The 21,642-nt window shown below is 39.6% G+C and overlaps 1 protein-coding gene across 2 annotated transcripts in view; it reads left to right on the top strand.

Moving 5' to 3' along the window:
* The first annotated feature begins 10,000 nt into the window (after positions 1 to 10,000).
* mthfsd (methenyltetrahydrofolate synthetase domain containing) overlaps positions 10,001 to 21,642 on the top strand; it is a 164,073-nt gene continuing 152,431 nt past the window's right edge. For both annotated transcript variants that reach the window (XM_059564783.1, XM_059564782.1), the window contains exons 1-2: positions 10,001 to 10,135; positions 10,239 to 10,342. In XM_059564783.1, coding sequence (XP_059420766.1) covers positions 10,108 to 10,135; positions 10,239 to 10,342 — 132 coding nt within the window. In that variant the 5' untranslated portion in view covers positions 10,001 to 10,107. The remainder of the gene's footprint in view (positions 10,136 to 10,238; positions 10,343 to 21,642) is intronic.

The raw sequence follows: 21,642 nt of genomic DNA, 5'->3' as shown, positions 1-21,642 counted from the left end.
TTATTATCTGATTGTGGTTGTACCTCTCTATTAGTTTTATTGGATCTTAGTGCTGCGTTTGACACAATTGACCACAACATTCTTTTGCATAGACTTGAACAATTTGTTGGCATTAATGGAAGTGCATTAGCATGGTTTAAATTGTACTTATATGACCGCCATCAGTTCGTAGCAGTGAATGAAGATGTATCATATCGATCACAAGTGCAGTATGGAGTACCTCAAGGCTCAGTACTAGGGCCGCTACTCTTCACGCTTTATATGTTATCTTTGGGAGATATCATCAGGAAACATGGTGTTAGCTTTCACTGTTATGCTGATAATACTCAGTTCTATATTTCTTCGTGGCCCGGTGAAACACACCAATTTGAAAAACGAATGGAATGCATAGTCGATATAAAACACTGGATGACGAGTATTTTCTTACTGCTAAATTCTGAAAAAACAGAGGTGTTAATTATAGGACCTAAAAACTCTGCATGTAATAACCTAGAACACTGTCTAAGACTTGATGGTTGCTCTGTCAATTCTTCATCATCTGTTAGGAACCTAGGTGTGCTATTTGATTGCAATCTTTCCTTAGAAAGCCACGTTTGTAGCATTTGTAAAACTGCAATTTTCCATCTCAAAAATATATCTAAATTACAGCCTATGCTCTCAATGTCAAATGCAGAAATGTTAATCCATGCATTTATGACCTCGAGGTTAGATTATTGTAATGCTTTATTGGGTGGTTGTTCTGCACGCTTAGTAAACAAACTATAGCTAGTACAAAATGCAGCAGCAAGAGTTCTTACTAGAACCAGGAAGTATGACCATATTAGCCCAGTCCTGTCAACACTGCACTGGCTCCCTATCAAACATCATATAGATTTTCAAATATTGCTTATTACTTATAAAGCCCTGAATGGTTTAGCACCTCAGTATTTGAATGAGCTCCTTTTACATTATAATCCTCTACGTCGGCTACGTTCTCAAAACTCAGGCAATTTGATAATACCTAGAATATCAAAATCAACTGCGGTGCGGCAGTTCCTTTTCCTATTTGGCGCCTAAACTCTGGAATAACCTACCTAACATTGTTCGGGAAGCAGACACACTCTTGCAGTTTAAATCTAGATTAAAGACCCATCTCTTTAACTTGGCTTACACATAACATACTAATATGCTTTTAATATCCAAGGCTGCATTAATTAGGTAAACCGGAACCGGGAACACTTCCCATAACACCCAATGTACTTGCTACATCATTAGAAGAATGGCATCTACGCTAATATTAGTTTCTCTCTTATTCTGAGGTCACCGTAGCCACCAGATCTAGTCTGTATCCAGATCAGAGGGTCACTGCAGTCCCCCGGATCCAGTACATATCCAGACCAGATGGTGGATCATCACCTAGAAAGGACCTCTACAGCCCTGAAAGACAGCGAAGAGCAGGACAACTAGAGCCCCAGATACAGATCCCCTGTAAAGACCTTGTCTCAGAGGACCACCAGGACAAGACCACAGGAAACAGATGATTCTTCTGCACAATCTGACTTTGCTGCAGCCTGGAATTGAACTACTGGTTTTGTCTGGTCAGAGGAGAACTGGCCAATGGCACTTCATCTACAGCGATATCGTTGACTTGATTGCAAATAAATGCACAGACACTATTTAAACTGAACAGAGATGACATCACTGAATTTAATGATGAACTGCCTTTAACTGTCATTTTGCATTATTGACACACTGTTTACCTAATGAATGTTGTTCAGTTGCTTTGACGCAATGTTTCATCTCATATCATCTCATCTCATCTCATCTTATCTCATCTTCTTCCGCTTATCCGGGGCCGGGTCGCGGGGGCAGCAGTCTAAGCAGAGAACCCCAGACTTCCCTCTCCCTAGACACTTCCTCCACCTCTTCCGGGAGACATAGTCTCTCCAGCGTGTCCTAGGTCTTCCCCGGGGTCTCCTCCCAGTGGGACGTGCCCGGAACACCTTCCCGGGAAGGCGTCCAGGAGGCATCTGGAACGGATGCCCGAGCCACCTCAGCTGACCCCTCTCGATGTGGAGGAGCAGCGGCTCTACTCTGAGCTCCTCCCGGGTGACTGAGCTTCTCACCCTATCTCTAAGGGATCGCCCAGCCACCCTGCGGAGAAAGCTCATTTCGGCTGCCTGTATCCGGGATCTTGTCCTTTTGGTCATGACCCAAAGCTCATGACCATAGGTGAGAGTAGGAACGTAGATTGACCGGTAAATCGAGAGCTTCGCCTTGCGGCTCAGCTCTTTCTTCACCACGACAGACCGGTACATTGACCGCATTACTGCAGAAGCTGCACCGATACGTCTGTCAATGTCCCGTTCCATCCTTCCCTCACTCGTGAACAAGACCCCAAGATACTTAAACTCCTCCACTTGAGGCAGGAACTCACCACCAACCTGAAGTGGGCAAGGCACCCTTTTCCGACTTTTTTGACGTAATGTATTTTGTTTAAATCGCTATATAAATAAAGGTGACTTGACTTGACACACACACACACGTGCATGTGCGCGAAAGAGGATTAGAGCCTGAAGTTGCAACGCTTTGACTCGGATAACTCATTAAATCCATAAAATGAAAGAGATAGAAAATGAGGAGTTGGTGTCCAACATATTTAATGGCTGGTACATGGCAAAGCGCTCTTCTCATTCATGAGAGATTAAATCTTTCTTGGTGTCACAAATAAAGTAAAGACAAAATAATATCAAGGTGGCAGAGCGAACTTATCAACCATAGTGGTTCTCACGTAGTCCTTCTCTTAAAGACTGATCACTGAACTTATAACGCACTATTTGGTGGTGACGTAGGACTACGTGAGAAGGATGAGTTTGCTCTGCTGCCTTGTTATTATTTTCATGCACTCCTTACTATACTGTGATGCATGCAAAATACATAGTTTTAGCCATTACAAGTCTCCATCCACAAACAGATGTACATCGTCTGCAGATGTAAGGTATTTCATTGCACTTTTACAAGTAATCTGAACGGCCTATATATGTGCAATATTTTAAACGAGCCCTTACTAACTGAGTTTAGTGCCACAGTTAGAATGCATCTCATTCTTGTTTCTATGGCGGTGCGTCGGACTCGTCATGAGGCGCGTGGTCCAGAGCGCTGTATGACTGATGCATCAGTTCAATTCAACATTACTCCAAATATTAACTTACCTGTTTTGAAAACTTTATATTTAGAATGTTCGTTTATGTCCAATTTTAGTTGTTAAACTATTGGACTTTAAATGAAATCTACTATTGATTTTCACCGATGCTGATTTCGCAGAACATTTCGACTGATAACTTTGCGCAGATGCAGCGAATTTATCAAAGGTCACGCGATATGACAGTTGTGTCTGACTATATATGAACTAGCTGTTTTAAATACAGTATTTTTATATTTAATGGTAGTTTATCAGTATGTTTGAAAATATATTTTTTGTTTATTGGTGATTCCATAGGCTCTCTCTCGTGCACCTACGCAGTTTAAAACATCAAATAGTTATGCTATGACAAGAACAAAGAGTCTCTCTCTTGCTCCACCCACTCACAATAATATCGTGTATTGTCGATCTCACGGGCTGACGATATGACGATTTGAAAAATGACCATATCGCCCAACACTAGCACCCAGGTATATGCGTAAGCATGGTTAGGGCGGTGCTAAGCGCTATTTGCTATTTGGCCAATGAAATTGGCGGGATGGTACAGGGCTTCAGACATTCGTCACACCAAAGGTGCTCCCATACAGTGATACATCACGGCAGCATCTCGTTCCATATTCAGGGAACTGTGGTTACAAACGTAACCAACATGTTTTCATTTTTATTTATCAATATTATTTGTTATCATGTTTAGGAACCGTGACATTTTAGTGAAGGGAACAGATCTTAGTTGATAGTGATCAGTGACTAGGCCCACGTTTCAGTGCACATGTGTTCAGAGGATTATTTGCAAAATGTAATAAGAGTAAAAGTCAAGTCAAGTTACCTTTATTTATATAGCACTTTAAACAAAATACATTGGGTCAAAGCAACTGAACAACATTCATTAGGAAAACAGTGTGTCAATAATGCAAAATGACAGTTAAAGGCAGTTCATCATTGAATTCAGTGATGTCATCTCAGTTCAGTTTAAATAGTGTCTGTGCAATCATTTGCAATTAAGTCAACGATATCGCTGTAAATGAAGGTGACCCTAACTAAGCAAGCCAAAGGCGACAGCGGCAAGGAACCAAAACTCCATCGGTGACAGAATGGAGAAAAAATCTTGGGAGAAACGAGGCTCAGTTGGGGGGCCAGTTCTCTTCTGATCAGACCAAACCAGCAGTTCAATTCCAGGCTTCAGCAAAGTCAGATTGTGCAGAAGAATCATCTGTTTCCTTTGGTCTTGTCCCGGTGGTCGTCTGATACAAGGTCTTTACAAGGGATCTGTATCTGGAACTCTAGTTGTCCTGGTCTCCGCTGTCTTTCAGGGCTGTAGAGGTCCTCTCTAGGTGTTGATCCACCATCTGGTCTGGATACGTACTGGATCCAGGTGACTGCAGTGACCCTCTGATCTGGATACAGACTGGATCTGGTGGCTACGGTGACCTCGGAATAAGAGAAAAACCAGACTAATATTAGGGTAGATGCCATTCTTCTAATGATGTAGCAAGTACATCGGGTGTAATGGGAAGTGTTCCTGGTTCACCTAATTAATTTAGGTTAATTAATTAATGCAGCCTAAAAATCCTTTAACGGATTTGGATATTAGAAGCACATTAGAGTGTTATGTGTAAGCCAGGTTCAAGAAATGGGTCTTTAATCTAGATTTAGTTTATCATTGTCAAACTTTGTCCGCAATTGTTAACCTCCGCAATCTGTATTATATTTTAGGGTTTAAAAAAAAAAATCCTTCATCTCCAAATTCAACATGAAGGGGGATGGTCTGCTGCAGAAAACGACATTTGAAAAGACTACACTGTTCTCGACCATTATAGGTATGTGTATAAAACACACAACATTTACCAGAGAGATTCTCTCTTTTTTTTACACACTGAATGGTGATACACTATATATATATATATATATATATATAAGCATCCAAGCAAAAGAAAATGTCTCCCTGTAACAATTAGTATAATTAAAGTAAAAGATTGTCAAAGAGCTTTTCTTGAGCTTTGTTTTTATTATTATTTTGCAGATACTGTGATAACCAACTTCCTGGCAGTAACAGAGTTGGACTTGAGGAATGGAATTGGGAAGCATTTTAAACAAGTAATAAAACCAATAATTAATCATTTCGATTAAGTTTACTTGTTGGTTATTTTATTTGTTAAAATAAGTAAACCAATGAAACTGTAATGAGCAGTCCACTGAGGCGAGCGCAGATGAACCCAAGTGCAGTTTATTTTTAAAGGTGCAATCCAAAATCCAAACAATAAACAAAGACTTGACGAGTTATGAGCAGACTTGACTTGAGCAGACTTGACTCACAGCAGGTACATACATTAATACATGACAAGGCACAATGGCAAAAACATGACTACTTATAACAAACAATACATATCACATGACAAGAACAAACCAATGGGAAATAAGACACATGACTAAGACAACCAATCAGAATATGACACAATAAACAAGAGGAACCAATAGCATGATGACAAGAGGGCAAGGGAAGCATGACACTAACAGCATGAAAAAAACTACAAAATAAAAACACATGAAAACAATGAACAAGAAACAAAACCAAAAACAGGTCTAGGAGGTAATGCGGTCTAGGAGCTAGGGCGGTTGAGGAGCGGACTGTGACTGGAGCACTGATGGCAGGAAATGACGGTAGCTCTGGTAGTGATCCGGAAATGGAAGATGAATCATGTAGCGGGAGTACAGGAGGGAATGAATGGTGGAAAGAAGTAAATCGGAAAAGAAAGAAAACTAATAGTCAAGGATCATTTACGGATAGTGGAAAGGAGGATCAAGTGAGTAGGAAAAACATAGAAGAACATAAAGTGATGATGAAATTTGCAGAATCAGGTATGACGATAAACCCAATTAAACTGACTAAATCCCTAAATAAAGCCTTAGGTGAAATTCATAGTGCAAAGACTCTGAGAGATGGAAACTTAATTATCATGTGTAAGGATGAAAACAAAAGAAGGCTCTAAGTATAACTTTGATGCTTGGACTCTTGGTGTCATGCACTTTGATGAAGACGAAACCTCGGGTTAGAGGAGTAATAACTGGAATTCCTACTGATGTGAATACTGATAAAATTAAAAGTTGCGTTGAAGGGGCGAAGGTAGTTGGAGCAAAACGGCTTCAGTACGTGCAAAATAAAGAAAGAATGGACAGTTTGTCAGTAATGCTTCAGTTCGATGAGTAAAGAATGCCAGAGAGGGTAAAAATAGGATACGTAAGTTATCCAGTAAGACCTTACGTGCCTCCTCCGCTTAGATGCTTCAAGTGCCAGAAATATGGACATGTTAGTGCTGTTTGTAGAGGAAAACAATGCTGTGCGAGATGTGGGGGTGACCATGAATATGGTAAATGTGGTGAAGGAGTGAAGGCTAAATGCTTCAATTGTGGAGGTGAGCATAGTGCTGGCTTTGGGGGATGTAGTGTTCACAAACATGCTGTGAAAATCCAAAATGTGAGAATAACTGAGGGATTAACTTACGCTGAAGCAGCACAAAAAGCAAAACAAAAAGAGCAGACACACAGAGAGGTAAAAGTACAAGAACAGGCTGAAAATACGTTGGTTCTAAGTAAGACAAAAGAGGATTGTTTGGTGATCGGGAAATTGGAATTTGTTTTATTTATGGCTGAAGTGGTAAATTGTTCTGCTCAAACAGAAAGCAGAACAGAGAGAATTAAAATCATAATTAGAGCAGCTGAGAGATACCTGAAAGTAGCAGGTGTTACATTGGAAAAAATAAATGATATGCTAATGACTCAATCAAGTACTCAAACAGTATGTGGAAGTACATAATAATAATGGTTTTAACAATCCTACAATGGAATGCCAGAAGTCTTATTGCAAATGGATCAGAATTTAAAAAGTATATAGACTTATTAGAGGTGAAACCAAACATAATTTGTCTACAAGAAACATGGTTAAAACCTAAATTAAACTTTGTTCTGCAAGGGTATAATATTGTAAGGAAAGATAGAAAGACAGGTAATGGAGGTGGGGTGGCCACTGTTATAAAAAAAAATGAATTAGAATTTAGAGTTATTAATGAGATTGAAGAATATGAATTGGTGGTTATAGAAATATATGCAGAGAAACACAATATTAGATGAATAAATTACTATAATCCTTGTAATAGATTAAGTAAAGATTTAGAAATGTTATAGGATCAGGAAATCATAAAATAATTTGGTGTTGAGATTTTAATGCACATAGCACTTTATGGGGAAGCAGTAAAGATGATCATAATGGGGATGTTGTTGAAGAAATAATAGATCAATGGGTTAGTTTGTATAAATGATGGCAGGAACACAAGAATAGATTTAGTACGTGGTATTGGGTCAGCTATAGATTTAACATTGGTCTCTGAAGGGATAGCTAGTAAATGTGTATGGGATGTTTGGGAAGATAATAATGTGGGTAGTGATCACTACAGTATATAATTGTATGTAAGGTAGGGATGAGGGTAAAAGAACATAATGTGATTTTAGCTCCAAGATGGAGATTTAATCAAGCAAACTGGGAAGCATATAAATATCTAAGTGAGGTAGAATTAACAGCATTAGAACTAAATAAGATGGAAAACATAGATGAATGTATTGGGGAAATATGTAAAGTTCTGTATGAGGTAACTGATAAAATTACTGGAAAACAGGGACAATGTAAGAGGAAAGCAGTTCCTTGGTGGACAGAACAGTGTAGTGATGCTATACATAATAAAGCATTAAGAAAAATTTGAAAAGTCTAATTTATTTGAAGATTTTATTAAATATAAGAAAGCACAAACTGAAGTTAGAAGAATAGTAAGAGGAGCTAAAAAGAAGTACTGGAGAGATTGGTGTACTACAATAGGAGATGATATTGAAGTAAGTGAAGTATGGGGATCAATTAGGAAAATGGGAGGAATTTATAGAAATCAGACTTTTCCTGTTTTAAAAAATGATGAAGGAAGAATAGCCGTGACAGATAATTAAAAAGCTGAAATGTTGGCTAAAGTTTTTGTTAAAGTCCATAGTGATGATAATGTATCAGAGGATATTAAAAAGAGTAGAAATCAGAACAAAAATAAATATCCAGATCTAATGATGAAAAGAAGTCCTGCTGGTGATGCTTTAGACGCAGATTTTATATGGAAAGGATAAATCTAATCCAATTAATTATAGGCCAATATAGGTGCGTTTAAAACATCTCCTATTGCAGCCATGCAGGTAGAAGTTGGGGAAGCTGCTTTACACCTTCGTAGATATTCAATGAGAATGAATTATTGGATTAATTTAAAAGGACATAAAGAATGTCATCCAGTAAAGGGGGTGATTGAAGAATGCTGGGAGCATGGAAATAAAAATATTAAAAGCTTTGGGTGGATTGCTGAAAGGGAAGCAGGAGTAGTTGGTATTGCTGATTGTGATGTTAGTCCAACTGTGATAGTATCCAGAATTCCACCATGGTTTTTTCCTATGCCTATTGTAGATTTTCAGATACAAATAAAAATGAAGAATGAGAAAGCTACCCCTAAGAACAGTATTGTCCAGAAGTATTTGGATCAGATTTATTCATCATGGTTAAATATACACACCTGATGGTTCTAAAGAACCTATCTCTGGTAGAACTGCTGCTGCAGTATACATTCCACAATTTCAAATTAGCATTAGGAAAAGAATAACTGATCATGTATCCGTCTATTCAACTGAATTAATTGCTATGGTGGTAGCCCTTCAGTGGGTAGAGGAGGTAAAACCAAGCTTAGTTGTAATCTGTTCTGACTCCTACGCAGCATTATTTAGTCTTGCAAGTGGATTAAAATCACCAAGGCAAGACATTATATATGAGATTCTTGCAAGTTTGTTAAGAGTAAGTAAAGTAAGCTTGATAAAATTTTTGTGGGTTCCTGCTCATGTGGGAGTGGAGGCTAATGAAGTGGTTGATAAGCTTGCTAAGGAAGCTCTTAAACATACAGAAATAGATATTCAAGTGACTCTGAGCAAAAATGAAGTTAAAGGGAAAATAAAAGAATTCATAAATAACAAATGGCAAGAGGACTGCAACTGTGATAACAAGGGCAGGTTTATGTATAATATTCAACAGAAAGTAAATGGAAATGGAAGAAATGTTTTTAAGAACAGGAAAGAAGATACTATTATTTCACGCATCTGAATAGGGCATACTAGATTAAATCATTCATTGCTTAAAATAGGAAAACATGAATCAGGTAAATTTATTTATTGTAATCAGCCCGAAACTATAGAACACTTATTTATGAAATGTAAAAAATATGGAAAAGAAAGGTTAAAACTCATTAATGAAGGTAAAAACATGGGTGTTGAATCATTCAATATGATAAGTCTTTTGAACGAAAGCACAGAACACAGAAGAATATATGGTGCTATTATAAAATACATTAAAGAAATAGGAATAATTAATAGAATTTAATATATAATTTTTTTTTTTGTCATCTGCTTATCAGTGCTTCACACTCCAGTCCAGTCGGTGGCGGTAAATGCACCAAAAGTTGGTTTGCCATCCGCCATAAAAAGTTAGTAGAAGAAGAAGAAGAAGAAGAAAACCAAAAACAGACCTTACAGAAACGTTCATCTTTTTTTGTTGCACACTGCAAATCCCTGAATGAATGTTCTGAAGTGAAGTCAACTTTAACAGATTTCCCCTGATCAGGGAGTATGGGGAGCAATGAACAATTTGTAGAGACCATGTCAATGGGAACACAGTTCATGCACGGAGCTCACCTCTAATGAGCTGATTATCTGAATCAGGTGAGTTAACTGAACCACCTAACAAATATAGACAAAATTTGCAGAGCAGGTGGTCAAGAGGACTGGAACTGAGAACAGCAGGGGTAGAAGATCTTGTTTCGTCATTTAAGTAATACAATAAAGAAAGAACTGTGAACTTATGCATAATGGAGTCAGTCATAAAAATGAATCAAGGTTTTTCTTTTCTTGTTTTATTTAATTTTATTATAATTTTTTTTTATCATTTAATTGATTTCAGACTTGTCTTTAACTCTTGATTTGTTGTTTTGACATTTAGGAGATACTAAATGGGACATACGCCATAAAGTATGGAATTACATTGAAGTGAAAAACCTGGCCAGTTTTCCTCGACCTGTGCACAACAGAATTCCCAATTTCAAGGTATCCTTAAGGTCAATTACAGGCCTCTCATAGAGTATACCAGGGTTAGTTTGACTGACCCACACACACAGACACATATACAGTGCCGTAGCTGGGCCCCGGTCCAGGTTATACCAATGGGTCCTGTTGGAAATTGTTTAATTTGTATGTTTGCTCTCTTTATTTATTTGTGCTATTTATACAGTGTTTCAGTTTTTTCAGGTTTGTAAGTGTCCAGGTACAGAAAACAAATAATACATGTAAAATAGCCCTGCATAGTCTTCACTGTAAAAAAATAAATATACAGTCAAACCAAAATGTATTCAGACACCTTCAGCATTTCTCACATTATCACAATTTATTTGCGATAGTTTAGAAAATTGTAATAAAATGACAAGAATTTAGAGTTAAACTGACAGAACAAATTAATCTTAATAATGTTAGACAACTTATAGAAAGGTATGTAATGGATTACAATCAACCCAAAATTCAGACAACTATTAGTATGACCATATTTACAAAACTAACAATACTTTGTTGACCAATTACCAAGCAATGCTTAATTAAGTTCAGTCTGTGGTGTAAAAAGGTCGCATGATCAATTCAAGAAAACAAAAAACACTTAAGCAAAATATATAGTCAGGTCAAAGTGTCTGAATCATTTGAGTTTTTCCACGTCTTGTGTTTGAACACTTTAAACCCTTTTGAATGTTTAAATTGGCAAGGCTTAAAATCATGTGCAAATGATATGGTTTTGTTACAATGCGCAGCCCATCAACTGTTCTGAGCATCTTTTTAGGCTGGCATCGGTCAGTTGGTTAAGATTGCCGAGGGGCCCTCTCGGCTGTGGGCCCCTATAATTGTCACCAGTTTTCACCCCACAAGTGACGGCCCTGCATGGAAAGGGGTATTTTTCAATTAAAGACAAAAAAACTAATATATTTATTATTGGCTGCTTTTTATTGGTCATTTTGTGTTTCAAGAATAAGATCCAAGAATTATGCTATTAGTTTATTGAAAAGATAATGTTTTTTCTCTATTTAACAACATTACAATAGTGAAAGATGACTTCCCTTACTGATCACATCTCTTGCGCAGCGGTATGTTGGACTCCATAATCATGTTGTTTGTATTCACCAAAACTTATTTACTGAAGTCAAAACTAATGGAATTGGTGTTAGTGCGAGCGGTGCTTGCTGTGAGGTGGGAGCGACCCTTGAGGCAGTTCACGATTTCTGATTTATTAAACATATACTGCATGAGAGGGGCTGTGATTGGATGATGTATTGGTGATCATTCTCAAGTGATCAGCACTGCTGCTGTTGTATCAGTCAGTGTTTAGATCAACCTAGCAGTCAAAAACTTTCTGTTTAAAATAAATGAAAAGAGACAGAGCATACTATGTTTTTTTTTTCTGTTCTACTGAAATCATATCAAACGATGTCCCCCAATCCAAGGCTACGTTCACACTGCAGGCTGAAACGACCCAATTCCGATTTTTTTGCCCCTATGCGACCTGTATCTGATCTTTTCATGACAGTCTGAACGACACAGATCCGATCTTTTCAAATGCGACCCAGGCCACTTGGGTATGTGGTCCTAAATCCGATACGTATATGATCTTTTGAAATACGACCTCCGTCTGAACGGCCAGGTCACATGTATCCGACCCGTACGTCATTGATACGCTACAAACTTCATAATTCTGCGTTGAAGTAAGCGGGAATGAGAAGATAAACAACAACCATGGCGGATGATGCTGCTTAAATAACTTTAATATTGCTAAACTGTTGACTACACTGTTGTTGACATCCATGTTAAGCTACTTCCGCAAACAACGAGTGACGTCGTTGGCCGTTGAGTACTCTTCTGCGCATGCGGATCACTTCTGGGTCATTTCACGTTCACACAGGAGATCACAAAAGGTCGCATTTAATTGGAAATGTGAACGGCCTTGCAAAAAAATCTAATTTTTAAAAAAAATCGGAATTGAGCATTAAGCTCTGCAGTGTGAACGTAGCCCAAGGTACTTAGCGAATCTGTGTACCAATTTGATGAATATTCAAAATTGTATTTTTTTTATTTTTGACAGCCCTAGTGTGAACGGTGTGTGTGGGGCCCACAGTAGTGTTTAATATCTATTTATATTAGGGATGCAACAATTAACCATGAGCCGGTCAAAAATCGATTCAAATCTGTTAAGATTCAGATCGGTTGATGCCAAACAAATCGCGATACCATTGGAGTAGGAGTTTGTGAATATATCTATGAGGGGAACTGACTGAATTTAGAAAAGTTTACATGGTATTTTCTTTTCATCTTGCTTCTGAACAATGTATATTAAAATAGTGTTCATAAGCTGCTTTGTTTACAGTGGAAACCCAGGAAACTGTATATTATTGCTGTTCATATGCGCCACCTGCTGTCAGAGAGTGAAGCACTTTGGTCAACTTTGTGTTGTTTTTAAATGTGCTTTATAAATAATTAAATGAAATGAAGCTGCATCTCATTTAGCTTGTCTAATGTTTCGTTCAGAAAAATTAAAGTCAGAACATTCTGTTTTTGCTTCAGATTTTGAAATTATACAGTCTAATTTAATTTAGTTTAAAACTACTCATGCTGCATGTATGTTACATCTTTATTTGAAGTGAAGTGAAGTGACATTCAGCCAAGTATGGTGACCCATACTCAGAATTTGTGCTCTGCATTTAATCCATCCGAAATGCACACACACACAGAGCAGTGAACACACACACACACTGTGAGCATACACCCGGAGCAGTGGGCAGCCATTTATGCTGCGGCGCCCGGGGAGCAGTTGGGGGTTCGATGCCTTGCTCAAGGGCACCTAAGTCGTGGTATTGAAGGTGGAGAGAGAACTGTACATGCACTCCCCCCACCCACAATTCCTGCCGGCCCGGGACTCGAACTCACAACCTTTCGATTGGGAGTTCGACTCTCTAACCATTAGGCCACGACTTCCCCTTTTCATGGATCATGGATCATGATTCAAATCCAATGGTTTGCCTCTAATTTTAAATGGAAAGAGAACAGACAAAGCCTTAGTTTGTGTAACTAATTGTTTAAAAAAAAAAAAAGTGAATCTTGAAATCAAATCGGTGAATCATGAATTGAGTCATTGAATCATTACATCCTAGTTCATGTAGTGTTAAGAACTGTGAAAATTCACAGTAACATTTTGACACCCAAAGCGTTTTATTTTGTACATTTTAATTTTAAGTGTGTTCATTTTCAGAGTGTTCAATTCAGTTCTTCTGTCATTTGTGGTATTCATTTTTGGGAGCTCAGTTCTGTCAAAGTTGAGGTCAATGTGAGATACCTCACATTTTGAAATTTGTTTTGAGTTATCCTTTGGTATACTTTCGTACTTCTTTCATATTTTGCTGCTTTTTAAAATATTATAATTATATTAACTATATGAATGAATATAATTTTTATAAGTTGCTTCCTTTTCACTACTGTTGAAAGGGTCACTACTGTTAAAGGGATAGTTCACTCAAAAATGAAAATTGTCATTAAGTTTTTCCAAAGTCATTCCTTGATTACATTTTCTCATGAGCTTTAAAGTACCTCTATTATGCCATTTTTAAGATTTTTAAAGTCTTCTAAAAATTTTTTTACATGCATGCAAGGTCAAAAAACATGTAGTTTTACCTAATTTCGAAATGATTCATAAACGACTAGTGCGAAGCAGTTCAAAGAATCTGTCTTTCTAAACCCCTCCTTTCTGTAAGCACTCCCTGCTGTGATAGGTCAGATGGTGCAGTCCTTTGTGATTGGTCTCAACAATTAACCATAAGTCAGTCAAAAATCGATTACATGCAGAGGTTTTAAGTATAATTCACACCTTTTTTTTCAAAATTTAGCAGTAACAAATTACTCGTCATCCAGTTCTCGACTAAGCATTCCATTAATTTTACAAAATGGTATGTTTCGCCGGGCCGCAGAGTTATATAGAGCTGAGTGTTGTCATCATGGAATAGGGTCTAACATACATGTTGTTGGTTTAAATGTTTTAACGAGTTTATACAATTATTCCTCTCCTGTAGTAGAGAATAAGTGGAATTGTTCCTCAGAGGATCTATAGGGCATTATCTGATGTGATACTGTAGCTGACAGATGCATGGTTACAATTTTACCTCTAATAGTATTGATCTTGTAAGTAAAGTAGTTCATAAAGTCATTACTGCTTTGCTCTTGGGAAATGTCAACACCTGTTGATGCTTTATTTTTCATTTATTTAGCCACTGTATTGAATAAATACCTGGGGTTATGTTTCTTTTCTTCTAAAAGAGAGAAAAAATAATCAGATCTAGTAGTTTTTAATGCTTTTCTGTAAGGTAGCATATTTTCCCGTCAAGTAATAAGAAATGCCTCTAGTTTTCTCCTCTAGCTGCGCTCCATTTTCCGGGCTGCTCTCTTTAAGGTGTGAGTGTGCTCATTATACCATGGTGTCAGACAGTTTTTCTTAATCTTCTTTAACCCTCTGGAGTCGATTAACGCGGATACGCGTTTTGAGTCATTTTCTCCTGATAACCCCGAAAAGAACTTAAATTACACTTTCAGTTTTAATCATACAGATAAGAGCAATACATCAATCGAATCTGTAAAGGGTGTACTTTTTTTTGGATACAGACATAACAAAACTTTATGCACTTATAAAATAAAGATAACAAACAAGGTGTGCTGTCTGCAGCCTTTGTCTGCGCTGATCTTCATTTACAAACACGTCATTAAAATGAACTAACTCCGTGAATACTCAACGAAGAGACATGAGAGAGATATCTATAGAAAGTTTGACATGTCTACTTTTAAACTAAACAAGATATTGCCGCCGAAAACAGATATTCTGTGATAAAGTAATCCATATGAAAACAACGCGATGTCTGTTTTTCATGTCTCCCTGTATTGAAGTCAATGGGAGTTTCATGTTTTGTCTATTATAGTGCCACCAAGAGGCTCAGTCCCAACATATTTTTTATGTGTCCTCAGAGTGAGCCCACACATATGTGTGTCAATTTTGGTGACTCTATAACTCTGAAGCGAATTGAGAGACATATAAAAAAAAACATGTAAAAAATAACTGACACATGACTTTGATTGGATTTTACTACCCCTTACTATCAATATTTTCGCATTTGGGCATTGGTACACAGCTATCAACCTATGTTTTCAAACTTCTGACGGTGGTTTCGTCTTGATCGGACTGGCAGTTTTGAACTGTTTTTCAAACTAGCAGTTTTCAAATGTTTTTTAAGCGCTAAATCACAATGCTACACAAACCTTAAGGAGAAACCTAGCATGTTTGGTATCGTAGGACTCAGCAAGGATTCAGGAGTCTAATTAGTGAAGTCTAGTGAAAATAAGTCAACCACACCCAAAGTTATAAGCATTTGAAAAACAAAATTCACCACTAGGTGGTTTCAAAATTTCTCAGGCTCATTCAGAACATCGTGCTGATGACCCATACCACGTTTCGTAACAATCCGTTCATGCGTTCTTAAAATACAGCATTTTAGCACAAAATAAAAAATGGGCGATGCCTAAAATGGTTGACACGGGAAAATTGGATATCATTCGACTTGACATGACTCACTGAATCTAAAAGGTTTTGTCATTATTGGCCAAACCATTCAGAGGTTATAAGCAAAAATATGCATTTTTCATATCTCCTGACCACTAGGTGGTGCTGTGTCGAAACAAAGCAGGTCGTCTCAGGTCATTATTATTACACACATCAAGTTCGGTCTCAATATGCCAAACCGTTGTTGAGATATAGCCTCACATGCATTTTTGCGTGCTTTTCGTCAAATTTGTTCATGTGTCATTCATGAACGGTTGGATGAATCAACTTGAATTCCATAACTTTTTGCCAGCATGGTCTGAAGATGATCTTAGCAAATTTTCGTGAAAATTGGACCAACCGTCTAGAACGATTTCGAAAAAGTAGGTTTTTCAAACAATTGAAAATAGCGAAAATGAAACCTTGTGAATTTTTTTTTTTTAATTTTGGGGTTCATTCGACTTGGCATGAGCCAAGGATTCAGATTTTTTGGCTTACGGTTCAAAAGTTATTAGCATAAAAACATTTAATCTTTTGACAAGTGGTGGCGCTAGAGAGTTGGAGTCAGAGTCTCTAAACGTGCTGTGGTTAATATTGATATTGTCCTCTATCAGTGTGCCAAATTGCACAACTTTCCTGCAAGCAGTTTTATGGGCTGCCATAGACTTGCGGTGGAAGAAGCAGAGTAAGAAGAAGAATCCTAATGGATACAATAGGTGTCCACGTGCCTTCAGTGCTGGCAAATTTAGGAGCCAAACATGGCATGGAGGACCACACCAAATGCAACAGTGAGCAATTACAGCAATTTTAGGTTGATTGCAATTGAAATGGCTGAAAAATCATAAATGCAACCACTAGTAATATGATTAAATGGCTTATCACTTTTGACCAAGAGGTGGCGCTGTAATCAAATCATTTTGGCGTGTTCTGTGAGAGATGACAATGGCACACACAAAGTTTGGTGTCAATGGCAAAGCATTGCAGCGATACAGGCTGAAGTGTCATTTTGGTATGATGCCTCAAATTCGGTGCTTGTACCCTAATAACCCTAATAACGCCAACAGATATAATATAATAAGAATAATAATAAGAATGAGAACAAAAACAATAATAGGCTTGTTTGAGATAGATCGGCGCTGCACAGACCAACGGCATATGACATCAAATTACCACGAGAGTTATTGGAGAGCAGATGATTCTTTAAGCTTTAGAATTGCTCTCGCAGTACCTTCATGTCAAACGCTGATTGCATGTCTAGCACCAATGCATTTCGGACAAGCCTGCTGGCTCGCCCTGTTCATTGTCAATGACAAAATGTCCGCGCTATTGGTACTGTATTGCGCTACAGGTGACTGTATTGGAGCAAACAGCAACTTAAGTTACAATTCAGTGACATTGGTTCTACACAGTCCATGGCACCCTCTGTCTTTACCTCAAAGGACACTGGCAAACGAGCATCTAGCCAGCCAACTCCAGTCAACAAAACAAATCATCAGCTAACTCAGTGTTTCTCAAACTTTTTCTGCCATTCCCCACTTCGGAGGTAGGAAAAGGATCCGAGCCCCACCTGTCCCCAATCACCCCAACAAAATTGTAATAAACTAGGCTTTAAGATTAACTGTTAAAATGTATTTTATTAACATCAGATTTTAAAAACTTAACATCAAATAACAGCATTAAAAACTTTTAAACAGAGAAAAAGAATGTGCAATTATATTATCACTTTGCATGAAATAAGACTCAAAAGTAGATTAAAAAAATGTGTTTGCATTTAGCCTCTGATAACATCAAATTCAGAAACTGAGAAAATACAAGTGTGGACTGACGTTAACGTTAGTTGTGCTTTGATTCATTTTGTCACTTTGCAAACTCCATGCATATGTATATATATATATATTTAAAATTGAAACGGAGGTGGTAAATTCCTAATAATAATTTAACGTTACATATTTTTTTAGGTATTTTAATAAGATAGCGTTAGATACCTAAAATACGTTGCGAATACAGCTCAACTAAAGGTGTTTGAACAACAAAACACATCCACTTGCACATATTTGACAATCGGAATATGAGATATATCCTGCTATAGCTAACAAATTTGTGAAATTTTAATAAAAAAGGAAATAAAAGCAGATCATCAGTCATTCAGCTCTGACAAGCAATGGATTTTTCTTTTCTTTTTTTTTTTTGGCTGGTGTCGACAAACAATGAAAAATCGTTGTCTGGTTGCCTTTCAGTGTCCTTTTCATCTTTCCGTCAGCTTTCTCCAACCATTCATCCCATCGACTGCGCAAAAAAGTGAACAAACTTGGTAGAGAAAGCCGGTTGGGTAATACCAAGTAGTCAGTGCGGTGGGCGGGGAGGTACATTACAGATTATTTAAATATGATACTATCTTTCTTGCTGGCAAATGAAATTAATAAAGAAAACGAACAAAAGTATTCATTCTGAATATTTCATATTATTTTAATCTGAATTATGTGATGATATTGAGGAAGATGATATTGATTAGTTGGATCTGATTTTTGTGGGGGTCATGACCCCCGTAACCCCCCTGCAAATTACGCGTATGCCTACAGTTAAACTTAAATCCATTACAGCTGTTACAAATTAAAATGAAATGAAAAGTGATGACTGCAGCATTAAATTTAGATCTGCTCAATGTTGAGCCGTGATTTTTCCATGTTTTAACAGTGTTGTGCACAATGACCAATCACACATGAGTCACTGGCCTTCATTCAAGTCTTCGATTTACCTGCGCTCAAAACATTAGCACAGAATCAGTTGTCCAAAAGAACCAGTTTGGTTCAGATGTGCTGTGTTAGTCATAGCAGGCTATCTGTTCGGTAGCTTCACTCTGAATCAAGAATGCGCAGTATCATCAGCTAATCGGTTCTCAAATCGGATGTGTACGAAAGAAACTGTTCTCAGTTCAGTTTACTGTTGATCCAAAAACTGATGGAACCAGTTCTTGACTAGAGAACCGTTCTAACCGGCAAGCTGCACACAAATTCAATTTGTGAATTTGTCATCGTTAACTATAATTACAGTGTATTCCCGGAGAGATTGATCAATTCACGTGCTGTATAAATCCGACTGACAGGACTCTGCACTGCAGTGCGAAAAAACATGGCGGTGCCCATCTCACATTACAGTTCCCTTTCGAAAGGGAACTCTACACTACGTCAGAATGACGCTTTGGGGGGAACGCCTCAGGCATGACAGATGTCTGAAATCACTATCAAATCATGGCAATCATAATGACCGGCGACAGCCCGTGAATCATTAACGTGAATGATTAACGTGCGACCTGCAAGTATAAAAGGGAGCCTTGCAAACATGACAAACATCCTTTCGTCTTCAGGGACTGTCTGTTTGATATCGCTGGAAAAGTCGGCAAAGAAAATGAAACGCACGGAGAAGGCTGAAAGCTTCAGGAAGTGTGCGGATCCGTGCCCAAGGTATTTGACGCCGGGTGATTCACACGAACTGTGCGTTCTCTGTCTGGGCAAAGAGCATGCACAGGCGGCTCTTGAGGGAGCTGTCTGTGCAAACTGTGAGCGTTTTGCTTTGAAAACGCTCCGCTCTCGTCTAGCCTTCTTCTCGAGTGAGGAGGGCTCACCATCTGTACCTCGTGGCTCAGGTCCCGCTCGCGCTGAGGCAGAGCGGCGACTCGCGTCATGGGGTTCCCAGAGGGATCTCGCCGATCGTCTTGAGAGGGGTGTTAACCTCTCAGATGATTCGGCGGATGACGAGGGTGAGTTGCAGGTGGATGACGAAGAGGATTTTTCTCCTACTGTTCCTGCAACAGATGCTCTTCAGGACGGGCAGGTGATGGATGATGAGGAGGTCATTCAGGTGGACCCTGAACCCTCTCAGCCACCCTGCCCCGTGTATGCTGAGCTGCTGGATGTAATGGAACGCGCCACTGACAGGCTGCAACTGCCATGGCGGCGCGTTAGGGGAGAAGTTGTTCGTGGCAGGCTGGACGATCGATTTCTCCCCGGCCATAGACCACCAGCTCAGGCGAGCCTTCCATTTCTTCCTGATCTCCATACTGAGATCGAGAGGGCATGGAAGAACCCATACTCTGCTCAGATCCACCGACATCAGCGGGCTAGTTTCGCTGATGTTGAGGGGATCGGCGAGTATGGGTATGTGTCGATGCCGCCCATTGACGAGACGTTTGCGAACCATCTCGTGTCTGGGCGGGCGTCGACACTGAGTGCTCCAGCCCTGCCATCCAAACCGCTCAAGACCACAGCGCGTTTGAATGGCAGAGCATACACGGCAGCGGGTCAGACCGGTGCTGCCCTGCACACTATGGCGGTGTTGCAGGCGTACCAGGCCGACCTGCTGGGGGATCTCGACCAGGGGGCAGGGCTGTCCCCTGAGGTGGTGGCTGAGCTGCGCCGCACCACAGATCTTGCTCTCCGGGCCACTAAACAGACTGCCGCTTCGATCGGTCGATCGATGGCGGCAATGGTGGCCACGGAGAGGCATCTGTGGTTGAACCTGGCTGGCATCGGGGAGAAAGAGAAGGCCTTTCTCCTTGATGCACCGGTTTCGCCCTCTGAACTTTTTGGCACCTCCGTGGAGGCGGTGGTTGGAAAGTTCAGGGAGGCGAAGGCGCGCTCAGCGGCGTTTAAGACCTGTATACCGCTGAGATCCGGATCCGAGCCCAGACAGGCGGGAGAGCCTGGCCCTTCACGACCTGAGGGCCGTAGACAGGGCCAGAGAGCTAGTGTCGCCTCTCGTGCACCCCCTCCATGTAGGAGCAGGTCACAGAGGAGGCGTGACTCCCTCAGGAAAAAGGATCTGAGGGAGGTGATCCAGTACAAACGATCACAGCGTTAGTGATGGATCATCTCCTGGAGGGCTGTTACTATCCTAGCCCTCTCCTCTTTTTCCCGACTCCCCAGGCGTTTCTTACACCAGGCCTGGGGCTGGGTCTAGGATGAGAACAAGGTTCTGATGGCCCGCCTCAGCTTGGTTGGTGAGAGCGCCTCTTTCAGGCATGTAAAGTGATGGCCCCCAGGTTCATAGAGAACTCTCTGGCGAGTCTTCACTCTGCACGCCGCAGGTGAACTGGTTGGTTTTTAATATAATTTCTGTGTGTATACTAACACTGATTTGTATTTCTCTACAGACCTTGTTCCCTGTATAGACCTAGGGAGTCATTCTTAGAGGAGCAATGAGGTAAGGTATTGGAACTTCAGGGCCCTGAAGCCCCCCCCCCCCCAGCTTGTGGCTAGAACGATTTAGGGAGAAGCTCAAAAAAAGATTTGTCTCCCGTGTGAGTAGGTGATGGCCTTCCTGTCATGACATTTTTATGCGTGGTGGGCCACCACTCATTTCTATGTTAGCCTCAGGGCTTTAAGCCGCCTAGGGGTAGAGTAGTTGGTCTTCCTAAAAAAAAAAAAAAAAAAACTTTTTTACTTTAGGTTTAGACTGACGCTGGCGCTTCAGATAGATCTTATGTCCTACCTTTCGGTTTGTGACATTGGTATCCTGAGTACTTCGCTCCCCTGGCAGTAGGTTGAGTGTTTCACAGCCTCTCAATCAAGTAGGCTGTGGCTCCTCCGAGCCCTCAGGTAGATCGATGCTTGTAGGTCGGCCCTAACCCGGGCCGCCTCTGTAGCTGGCCTAGGCTATGTTTGGGATGTTGGAGGCGTTTTGCTAAGTATAGCTGCCGCATTTTATTATGTGTAGGCTTCCTCCCCGAGATTTCAGCCTC

This window comes from Carassius carassius, chromosome 13 (genome assembly GCF_963082965.1).
Source record: "Carassius carassius chromosome 13, fCarCar2.1, whole genome shotgun sequence".
NCBI lineage: Eukaryota > Metazoa > Chordata > Actinopteri > Cypriniformes > Cyprinidae > Carassius > Carassius carassius.
Note: the sequence above shows the minus strand (reverse complement) of the source record. Positions and strands in the feature narration are given on the sequence as shown.